The following is a 12,247-nucleotide window of genomic DNA, read 5'->3' on the forward strand; positions in this document are numbered from 1 at the left end:
AGAGTGTAGAGAAGTTTAGTGTAGGGCGAAATTCCACGGGCCGTAGTAACATATATTTTTAACATGGCAATGTATTGCGCGTGCTGAAGTCAGAACAGCGGTTTTTTAGGGTTCCGTACCTAAAGGATAAAAACGGAACCCTATTACTAAGACCTCGCTGTCTGTCCGTCTGTCCGTGTGTCACAGGGCTCTATCTCTGGAACCGTAAAAGATAGACATGTGATCTTTTTACAGAGGTTGCATAACGGTGGCTGCTATAACAACAAATACTAAAAATAAAAAAAAGTTGAAAACAAAAAGGGGATCCCATATAACAAACTGCTATTCGTTATTTTTCCAACCAACTTTTGAACCGTTAGAGGTAGACAGTTCAAATTTTCGCAATGTGTGTACTTTAATGGTTGCTGCAATATTAAATACTAGAAATTTAAAAAAATGAAAATTTTGGTTGTACTGAACCCTCCAGGTGCGGGTTTGACTTGAACTTCCTTCTGAGGTATTCCCGGAGCGCTATGACATGGGGCTCTTCAAAAAAGGTGCAAAAAGAGCTCTCCTTCAAAGCCGGCGATGCATTGGCGACTCCTCTGGTGTTGCAAATGTCCATAGGCGACGTTGACTACTTTCCATCAGGTAGCACGTCTGCTTTATCGTCAGGTTCAAATATAAAAAAAAAAAAAACTTGGCCAATTATTAGTAACGCACAGACCCGCGGGCCACAAGGGAAAGTCGCGGGCACCTGTGGGTGCCCGCGGGTGCTGTGGGTGGGTGTGGGACACCTGTGGGTGTCGGGTTGCCGACCGCTGGTGTTGAATATTAGCTTCCAGAAATTTGCTGATAAAGTATTTATTGATGCATATGTACATAGGATGTTTTTGAAATTCTACTAAGGAGGTAAAGTTAGTGTTATATGTATGTATACGGGAATCTTTTAAGTTCGAACTTAGAAACGTGAAATTTGAGATAACGTCTATTTAGACCAATTCACGACCACGTGGACGGCTGCAAATTTTTTATATGATAATGCGTAAGTTTATTCAAATTGGCCTACATTTTGGTATACTGATTAGATACGTCGCAACTACTTTGGACACACTATGTGCCAACATTTTGTCCTGCCGTGGGGTATGGTTGTGGTTATGCGTGGATTAGTGATGTTGATGTGATAGATACATAGATCTTGGATTAAAATTTTGAGCTAGAACAGGGCTACAGTATCCCCTGCCTGCCGTACGAGACTAAAGGGGGACTTCTGGAGTTGCGGGTGGTAAGAATGAGAGCTCTAATCGCCCAGTCAGAGATCCTGCAAAGAACCACTGTATGTAAGGCCCCTTAGATGGACGGTTCCTATGGAATAGTGTAAATAATAAATATTGTATCCTACATGAAACTTATATGTTAAATAAAGTTTCATTACAGTCCACTAATTAGAGTTTTAGTGTATGTTTCTGAAGAAACCTTAACCAATTTAGGTACACAGTGACGAAAAAAAAAGCTTTTATTAATTAAATATTAATGCCACTTTATCGTTAAAATTGTTAAAGGTACAAACAAATTTACGATTACAGTTATTTGTATGTCATATCATATTTTTTTACGCGGGCGAAGCCGCGGGTTCTGCTAGTATATGTATAAAAGGGCAGGTGGGCTCTCACTCGGGGAGTCAGATCTAATCATTCATTTCGGCCACACGTCTTTTAATTTCCGTATTTTCACTTCATTTCAATTAATTCAATAAACCAGTTCTCTTTGTGTTACGAAATTTCCTTTTTTTAAAAACCCTCGTGAAGGGACCCGCGTAACATTGGTGGCAGCGGTGGGATGTCAAATCTATCCCCGGTTTCGTCTCCGCGAAAGTGAAAGTGTAAAAGTGAACAAAAGTGAAGTGGAAACAAAGTGACGTTCTATATCGTTGTGGCCACGAGTATCCTTTCTGTATCTTCTGACTCCATTGTTCTCCGCTGAATCTCTACAACATCGTGTCTCCGCTGTTCTCTGCTGTTCTCCGCTGTTCTCTGCTGTTCTCCGTCGTTCTCCGCTGTTCCGTGCTGTTCTACGCCGTTCTCCGCTGTTCTCTGCTGTTCTCCGCTGTTCCGTGCTGTTCTCCGCTGTTCTCCGCTGTTCCGTGCTGTTCTACGCTGTTTTCTGCTGTTCTCCGTCGTCGCCGCTGTTCCTGGAAAGAAAAATCGTAATACCACATACTAAATCGTCGCTGTTCCCGTCACCGTCTCCTAGACTACGTTCGGTTCAGATAACACCGAATTCCGCTGTGTCAACATCTAGACATCGCGTCGCCATGCAAGTACGCCTTATCGCCGTGTTCCTGTAAGTCTTTAACTAAATCCTATTGTGTACTTGTATATGTGTGTATAATTTTTATTATTTTCTTTCAATTTCGTTGTTGCCAAGAAAATATACTAATATTCTTGACATTATATTATGTCAAAAGGTGAAGCCAAAATAGATAATTCCGAAATTACTGCTGAAAGTGTAAAGTCTCCAATCTTGCCTAGAGTCACTCGTTCAAAAAATAAATTCGACATGGACGTTAACACCCTGTTCAAATTCATTAAGCCATATGATGGCAACCGAGAGTGTCTCAATTCCTTCATAATTAATTGCAACAACGCATTTGAACTAGCGTCAGACATTCAGAAACCAATTCTATTAAAATATATATTATGTCAACTTGAAGGAAAGGCTGAGCTTGCCTGCTCAATTAAAGAATTCCAAAACTGGGACCAATTAAGAGATTTTCTAAAATCTCAGTTTTCTGATAGGAAACATTATTCCCACCTACTTACTAATTTACAAGAGAGCAGGCAAGGCCAGCATGAATCGGTAAGTCAATATTCACTCAAAATTGAAACCTGTCTATCACAATTGTTAACTGAAAGTTCTTTGTCAAAATATAAACGTTCTGAAGTGTTAGGTCGCAACGCGGCTATGGAAGACCTAGCTCTACATTATTTAATTATGGGCCCTAAGCCCAATTTATCATTAATTTTGCGGTGTAAAACACCCAAAAACTTAGGAGAGGCAATAAGCATCGCCATAGGTGAAGAACGCATAATGCAATCTACATTCAATCGACAGCAGCAGCAACAATCAAGGAGTTCAGAAAATGTCAAACAAACTTCGTTCCGACGGCCTTTTATATCTAAATATCCAAATAGTAACAATAATAATAACAATCAAAAATTAATTTGTAGGTATTGCAAAAATATAGGTCACACTATTGACCAATGCCGCAAACGTGAATATTTTAATAACCGTAATCATCCATCAACCAGTTCATACAGACCACAACCGCGTGTTAACTTTGTAGCTGAAGATGAGACAAACGACTATGGCCGTGACGAAGTCGACATCCCAAAAAACTAAATCAAGTCTCGCGTCGGTGTCGTGCGAGACACCAGTCTAATCTTAAAATCGACGCCTGTAAATCCGCTGTATCCACTATATCTGCAGCACCATCTGCAATCGCTGTATCCACTGTATCTACAACACCGTCTGCAATCGCTGTATCCACTGTATCTGCAGCACCGTCTGCAACCGCTGTATCCACTGTATCTGCAGCACCGTCTGCAACCGCTGTATCCACTGTGTCTGCAGCACCGTCTGCAATTGCTGTATCCACTGTATCTGCAGCACCGTCTGCAACCGCTGTATCCACTGTATTTGCAGCACCGTCTGCAACCGCTGTATTCGCTGTATCTGCAGCACCGACTGCAAACGCCGTATCCTCTGCAAACGCCGTATCCTCTGTATCCGCTGTATCCGCTGAATCCGCTGTAACCTCTGAATCCGCTGTATCCGCCGTACCTACTGTATCCTCTGAATCCGCCGTATCCGCTGTGTCCTCTGAGTCCGCCGTATCCTCTGAGTCCGCTGTATCCGCCGTATCCGCTCCTGAACCTGAAACAGAAAACAAAGTATACGAAATTAAAACGAATCCTAAGAAAACTCTGCTTCCACATATTCTTGTTTATTCCTCTGTGTCTGATATTCCATTATCCTTATTAATAGACTCTGGATCCGTTATTAGCTTAATTAAATCCTGTTCTATTCAAAATCCGTCGAAACTAACTAAAGAAAGAATAAATTTAAAAGGTATAGATCCTGTAAAATGTACTACAAAAACATCCGGACACTTTCCATTAAAATTAAAAATCTGCGATATTTCTAATAAAACTATATCACACAAATTTCATGTAATAGATGATATTGATCTTCCATATGATGGTATAATCGGCACAGATTTACTAAATCTATTCGATTGTAATATAGACTATAATCAAAATCGATTGAGAATCGATAAAACAAACATTAAACTTCTGTTCAATGAGCCTACTTATACTATTCCTGCAAGAACCGAAATGGTTATCGAATGTTCTGTTTCCAATCCCGATATTAAAGAGGGACTCGTGCTAAATCAAAATCAATTCGAAGATCTTTTAATTGCGAATTGTCTCGTTAAGGTAAAAACCAATAAGAGGGTTAACCTTACAGTAGTTAATACCGCTGAATCTGCTATATCGCTTAATTCTAATTTAAATGTAAATCTTATTCCGTGTGATGACTCTCAATCTTCCAATATTATTAATAACGATGATAAAATTCAATATCATGTAAACAATGTTCAATATTCTAATAGTTATCGTCGAACTCTAGAAGTCCTAAAACAACTACGAGTCACACATCTAAATTCTGAAGAGATTGATGCTCTTTATGACCTCTGTTCCTCTTTTTCTGATATATTCCATCTTCCTGGTGAAAACCTATCTCACACTGATGCTATAAAACATTCTATTAAAACTTCTTCTGAGAATCCCATTCACGTAAAGTCCTATCGTTTTCCTGAAGTTCCTAAAGCTGAAGTCCAAAAACAAATAAATCAAATGTTAGACCAAGGTATAATTGAGCCTTCCAAATCACCATGGTCTGCCCCAATTTGGGTAGTCCCCAAGAAACTAGATGCTTCTGGGGAGAAGAAGTGGCGAATTGTTATTGATTTTCGCCAGCTTAATGACATCATCATAGGTGACACTTATCCTGTTTCTCATATTAACGAAATCCTTGATCAATTAGGCTCCAGTAAATATTTTTCCACATTAGATCTTCCTTCTGGTTTCCATCAAATTCCTGTCGAAGAAGAAGATAAACCTAAAACCGCTTTCTGTGTTCCTCATGGTCATTATCAATTTACTCGCATGCCTTTTGGGCTTAAAAACGCCCCTTCTACTTTCCAACGGTTAATGAATACCGCTCTATCAGGCCTGCAAGGCACCCGCTGTTTCGTATATCTAGATGATATAGTTCTTTACTGTTTCGATCTAAAATCTGCTATTCAAAATCTTAAATGTGTTTTCGAAAGGTTAAGAGAATTTAACCTTAAATTACAACCAGAAAAATGCGAATTCCTTAGAAGAGAAGTTAGGCCTATCTTGGTCACATCATCACCGAAGCAGGTGTCAAACCAAATCCTGAAAAGATAGAAGCAGTTATAAAATTTCCAATTCCTAAGTCGCCCAAGGACATTAAATCATTTTTAGGTCTCGTCTCATTTCCATCCAGATTTCCATCCAGATTTCAGTCAACCCTTCATACTTACCTGTGACGTCTCAAATTATGCGATATCCGCCATTCTATCCCAGGGCACAATAGGACAAGACCGCCCTATAGCCTTCGCTTCTCGCACCCTCAATAAAGCTGAGTGCAATTATAGCGTCACAGAAAAAGAATGTCTTGCGATAATTTTCGGTAATTCAAATTCAAATCTCATTTATTCAAAATTGATTCATATAGAATACTTTTTGAAAGTCAACAAACTACCACCGCTTCGGAAGGTTTCGCTATGGAGAAGAAGCGGCGCAAGAAACTCCATACGTGTGCATATTTGCATCTTTTAAGGGGTAAATAATATACAATTTTACATAGTGGTACATATAATTAATTTTTGATGTTGGAGCTGGAGTTGTCATACCATACGGATTTATCATTTAAGTACTGATTTACAATATAATAAGCTTTTTTACATAAAGTTAATTTTATAGTAGATTTAAACCTTTTCTCGGATAGATCGATAATGTCTTTTGGTATTTTATTGTAGAAACGAATACAGTTCCCCATAAAAGAATTACACACCTTGCTTAATCTAAATTGAGGTATGGCCAATTTATCTTTATTTCTAGTATTATGACTGTGCCTATTATAATTTTTTTCCAAAGAAGAATAATTTTTGCGAGCATATAAGATATTTTCATAAATATATTGACTAGGCACTGTCAAAATATTTATAGATTTAAACATTTCTCGTAAGGACTCACGGGGGCGAAGACTATAAATGGCTCTAATTGCACGTTTTTGAAGTATAAAAATGACATCTATGCTAGCAGCGTTACCCCACAGCAGAATACCGTAAGACATAATGCTATGAAAATAACTAAAGTAAACAAGTCTAGCGGTTGGTATATCGGTAAGATGTCTTATCTTCTTTACCGCATAGGCTGCCGAACTAAGTCTACTACATAACTTTGCTATCTGAGGGCTCCATTGTAGTTTAGAATCTAAATTTATCCCTAAGAAAACTGTTTCATCTACAAATTCTAAGTGATCATTGTTAAGGGTAACATTCATCGTCAGCTTTTTAACATTAGGCAGAGCAAATCGGACACATTTAGTCTTTTTATTATTTAATACAAGATTGTTTGCGCTAAACCAGTTGTGAATTATGTCAAGTGCTTTATTGACAGCGCTCACATCGTTAGATTGTCTTTTAACTTTAAATATTAAGGAAGTATCGTCAGCAAACAACACAACCTTTGATAAGTCCTGCATTACATACGGTAGATCATTAATGTATACCAAAAACAAGAATGGCCCCAAAATAGAGCCTTGTGGGACGCCTACTTTAACACCAGAACCTAACGATTTGTGTCCCTTAACCTGAACTCGTTGTACTCTATTATCTAGATAAGACCTAAGCAGTTTTAGAGACGTACCGCGTATACCATAATATTCCAACTTTAACAAGAGAGTTTTATGTTCTACACAATCAAATGCCTTAGAAAGATCACAGAATACACCTATAGTATCCTGCGCATCTTCCCAAGCGTCAAAAATGTTTCGCATTAATTCAACACCCGCATCAACGGTTGATCTACCTTTGGTGAAGCCGAACTGTTTATTATGGAATAAATTATAAAAATTAAAGTGTACTAATAATTGATTAAGTATTAGTTTTTCAAATATTTTACTAAAAACAGGCAAAACAGAAATTGGTCTATAATTACTAGGATCTTTGTTGTCACCAGACTTAAATAGAGGAATGACCTTACTTTGTTTCATTAGATCAGGAAAGCAACCATGATCTACGCATAAATAAAAAAAAAATTTGGCTAAGTAAGGAGCTATAGTCTCAATAATAAAACTACAAATTTTTATAGACATTCCCCATAAATCCTTAGTAGTTTTAATATTTATATCTTTGACCACTTTAATTACTTCTTTGCTATTAACATGTCTAAATATAAATCTATCACTGCAACTTTTTACATTTTCTTTAAGGAAATTTACAGAAAGAGCAGGCGAAGACTTTAGAAATTGTGTAGTTTTCATGGGAATATTAATAAAGAAGGATTCAAATTCTTGTACCACATCCTTATGTGATGTGACAATGCCTTTTTCAATATTAAGAGTTATATCGTCAGTATACATATTTGACTTACCCGCTTCGGCATTTATTACTTTCCATACTGCCTTTATTTTATTATCGGATGATTTTATTTTGTTATGATAATAATTTGACTTAGTAATTTTGCAAACCCTTTTAAACAATTTAGAGTACCTTCGAACATGCTCATTAAGCTTGGGGCAAGGACTATTGGCCCTTTCATTATACAAGTCAAAAAGAGTTTCCCGACTTATACGAATACCCTTAGTAGCCCATTCATTGAATTTAAAACCGACTGATTTCTGATATTTTTTAAGTATAAATATTTTTTTAAACTCCGTATTTATTTTTTTAAAAAAAATTTGAATAAACACTATTGACATTGTTATTATAATTTAAAAATTTTAAACTATTTAATAGCTGCTGGTTAAACTTTTTTAGACGCATTTTTGTTATTAGTCTATATTCCAAAAATACTTTATTTTCTGTGTGATTATTACAGAGAATATGAACACTTTGGCCACTGTGATCCGACTGAATGCAATTTATTATGGACTTATCTATAATATTACAATTACAAAAAATGTAAATGTCAATACATGTAGCTGAAGATGTTGTCACCCTTGTAGGTTCACAAAAAACATTGTTTAAGTTAAATGATTTAAATAAAGACAATAATTTAGTTGTTAATAAGCTATTGTGCAAGATATTTACATTAAAATCTCCACATATTATAATTAATTTATTACTTTTGGAAATTATGTTTAAAACATCCTCCATAACAGTTTCAAAACAATAATAGTTATCATTACAAGGGGGCCTGTATACGCAAACCACAATATGTTTCTCCAGCTCAACACAAGACAATTCTATAGAACGCTCAACCGAAAGATCCACAATGTCTAAACGTTCTTTAAATTTAATATTATTTCTCAGTAATATTAAGGTACCACCATGAATTGCAAACTTACGGTTGAATGAACTGGCTATAATATAATTTTTATAACGTATAAGCAATTCGTGATTTCTCAACCAATGTTCAGTTATACACATTATGTCATATTTATATTTCTCTAAAAATAATTCCAGTTCTAATTCTTTACTCGCAAGACCTTGTATATTCTGGTGTAAGATTTTTAATATTCCACTTTTTATTTTATTTTTGCCAGAAATACCTTGTTCAGTACATTTACTTAATATAGTTTTATGTGGTATTTCTGTTGTCAGTATATTTAATTTAAAAAATGATTGTTAGTAATACTACTAACATCAGTCTGTAAAGAGGACTGCGTTATAGTGTCTATAACTGAATCGTGTATACGAGTATTAAATGCTACTAATGTAGCAAGTCGTTTTTTCAATTTTTTTGACAGGTACATAGTATCCTGAGTCAAGATAAAATTGTATATAAATTTATTTATGTCAAAATACATAATGTCATTATGACGACATGTCAAATTATAGATATGCATATTATTTTTATAAATTCTATTATTTTGCTCCTTTGTTAAGTTAGAGCAATATGGGAGGGCACATAAAATAAATCTGCACTTGTAGTTACTACTTAATTTTAACAATATATTTATACACCTATTAATGTCCTTATATGAATATGATTTCCTAACATAATAACTATGGTAGTATGCTCATCATAGCAACCAGCAGCTATTTTGTCCATAATATAGTTAAAAGAAGCCTCCGGATAGCACATGTTAATAACCGTTTGCCTCAAACAATTATGTAATAAAGAACCAAATCCTACACCTATTCTATCTGAGAAAATTATTGTTTTTTTGGAAACACTCGGTGTAATTTCAGGTTGTGTGGAGTGTTTAACCATAGTTGTTTTATATTGTGTGGGCTCGGTATTATCTGAATTGCAGTATTTGTATTGGAGGTCCTTCAATTTTGTCATTAATTTTTCTATACTTTTTTCAGACTCCAGGTACTTATCACTACATTTTGTAAGTTTATCCTGGAGATCTATAACATTTTGTTTCAATGATACTTCTTTTACTTTATTGGAATAACTTTTTTGAATATTTTTTAATAACTGAACTTTCTTGTGAGCTTTTCTTATAAAAAATTTTAACTTTAGATATTTTTTTACTTTTTTATTAGAATTAAACTTTATACAACGTGCAGATTCATTTACGGCCTGAAACTCCTGACATAAAGAAACTGAATGGCTGGTCTCATATACTTCCTTCTCTTGGTACAACTCAGCCAGTTGTTGATGTGCTTCAAGAAGTTGCTCGTCAAGAATTTTGTTGCGCTCGAGTGCCACTTCCAGTTTAACATGCAGGTCTTCACATGCTTGCATTGCTTTCTTATAATTTTCAATTTCCTCAAGAGACTCATCACATGATTGACGCAGCAATGCCAATCTGTTGTTAAGAGCCGCATTCTTGGTTTTTAATTTTTTAATCTCAAGCTCTAATTCATTTCTTTCCTCTAATAAGCGGTCACTTAAGGCTTGAGCTTGTTTGAGCTCATCTTGGGTCTTCAGCAACTTCTTCTCCACAACTTCAACAGCAATTTTCCTGGTTGAGATCATGATGCTATTGTTGTATGACCGACCACCTACAATACAGTATCAGAAGGTTAATATATTGTATAAGAAAGAAAGTTTATTCTAGTGAGTGTAACCTAACCTATATGCTACACAGTAATAGAATTAAGTTACAGCTTGAAAACTGTTTAAGATAATGAAACAACCTAAATAATTTACGCAACTAAATAAACGGTGCAGTGTTATAAGTGTTATATTTGACTGTGGCTAGTATTTGTCATCAAATTTTGCTTCCGCTTATATAGTCAAGCAAAAAGAGGCAAATAGCGGCGCTGAATGTATGAATTTGACGTTTCTCACGAAGTGAGATATTGAATAGAGTACTGTTATAAGTGTAGTGTTCTAAAGATACTGTTAATCGTGTTTATGTATTACAATAGTTATAGGAAAACAATACTCCCCGGGTTTTTAACGAAGAACGTTAGTTGAAGTTCAAATTCGATTTGACAGCATCCACCGGCCAGATTTTAGATGAAGTTTTTTTCTCCACAGTTATTGTAAACTTGCACTCCGATTAGTAGAATACACTAGTTGGTTGGTTGTTCAAAATTAATAATATAATAAGCTTATAGCCCTAAAAACTTTAATTAATTAGAAATATAATAATTTTATCTACAGCTGATACGAAGACGTTTCTATGTCAGTGTTGCCACACGCAACCTTTTCTAGTCTAGTACTAAAACATTCCGCCCTTACCTTTATGGTAACCGGTTCTCTATCCTTACTGATCACAAGCCTCTGCAATGGATCTTTAAATGTAAAGACCCTGGATCCCGTCTCATTCGTTGGCGACTCAAGCTCGAAGAATACGAGTATGAAATTATATACAGAAAAGGCAAGCTTAACTCTGTCGCAGATGCCTTATCTCGTTATCCCTCTGATTCTTTTGTTCCTGTAAATATAATCGGAAATGGTGCTAATCCTATTATTAATCCTAATAATATGCAAAATCCCGCTGAATCGTCTCCATCGACTCTTCCTTCTACTTCTCAAGATCCTCCGAATCTTGAACATGTCGATATGGAACTCCTGAATAGCCCGCTGAATCCTAATGAGTGGAACTTACCTTTCTTAGATCCTCTCCAAGAACTTGGTGAACTCCCAATTCTTCCTCCTAGTCCTGAAAACGTTAACTTACCTTCTAGTTCACCTAATCTTGATACTATTCCTGAAAACGTCGCTGAATCTAATAATGAATCATCCCCTTTGGACTTACCAACCCTCGATGAACTTCTAAGTCCTCCTGCTATTCCTGAAAATGAAAACTTATCTAACCCTATCTTATCTCCTCCTATTTCTGATAATATTCTAAATCCTTCTACTAGTCATAATAATAACTTACCTTTGGATATACCAAGTCCAAATGTCTCTGATAATTCTTATTCAGAATTCCTAAAAGCTATGTCGAATCCTAGAACTAAATTTAATACTACTATACATGAATATACGAATAGCTTATTGACGGCAGATTCTAAAATCGTTATTCTACCTACTTTTATTGATCTTGATGAAGCAAATCCTTACGTTGAAGAAGTCCTTGCTAATCAAAGTGATACCGCAGAATTCCTTAATAGAGAAAGGAGACTGCATTCGTTTCTGAAACTAGAAACAAGTTCTAACTCTTACTATTTCCTTTTTAGTAAAGTCCATCACTTTGATGATGTGCCATATCCAGATTTATTCGATTCCTTAAAACAACTCCGTAATGAGTTATTAATCATTTTGCATGATTCATGCAAAGAAATTGCTATTTCCGACTTCAGAGATCCTTTCGTAAAACCCTCGTATGCTAAAATCTATAATATTCTTAATTTCCTTTTCCATAATACTGATATCACTATTAAAATATATAGAAATACTATTATTTATCCAACTCCGAGGGAAATTCCTAAAAGTCTAAAGGAAAATCACGACATACCCATCGCCGGTCATGTGGGCATGGGCAGAAAGTATAACAGAATAAAAGAGAGGTTTTATTGGAAAGGAATGCGAAGTGATATAGA

At 35.7% G+C, this 12,247-nt stretch overlaps 1 protein-coding gene across 1 annotated transcript; it reads left to right on the forward strand.

Annotated features, from left to right (window-relative positions):
• The first annotated feature begins 2,538 nt into the window (after positions 1–2,538).
• Positions 2,539–3,381, forward strand: LOC140757078 (uncharacterized). The gene has a single exon (XM_073092617.1). The coding sequence runs from the start codon at positions 2,539–2,541 to the stop codon at positions 3,379–3,381; it is 843 nt and encodes a 280-aa protein (XP_072948718.1).
• The last annotated feature ends 8,866 nt before the right edge of the window (positions 3,382–12,247 follow it).

This window comes from Epargyreus clarus, unplaced genomic scaffold (assembly GCF_041222505.1).
Source record: "Epargyreus clarus isolate Ecla_fem2 unplaced genomic scaffold, WU_Ecla_fem_2.2 ptg000039l, whole genome shotgun sequence".
Classification (NCBI taxonomy): domain Eukaryota; kingdom Metazoa; phylum Arthropoda; class Insecta; order Lepidoptera; family Hesperiidae; genus Epargyreus; species Epargyreus clarus.

What these genes read in the sequence shown, in the direction of transcription:
- LOC140757078 (XM_073092617.1), top strand. Translation starts at nt 2,539, where the DNA reads ATGGACGTTAACACCCTGTTCAAATTCATTAAGCCATATGATGGCAAC.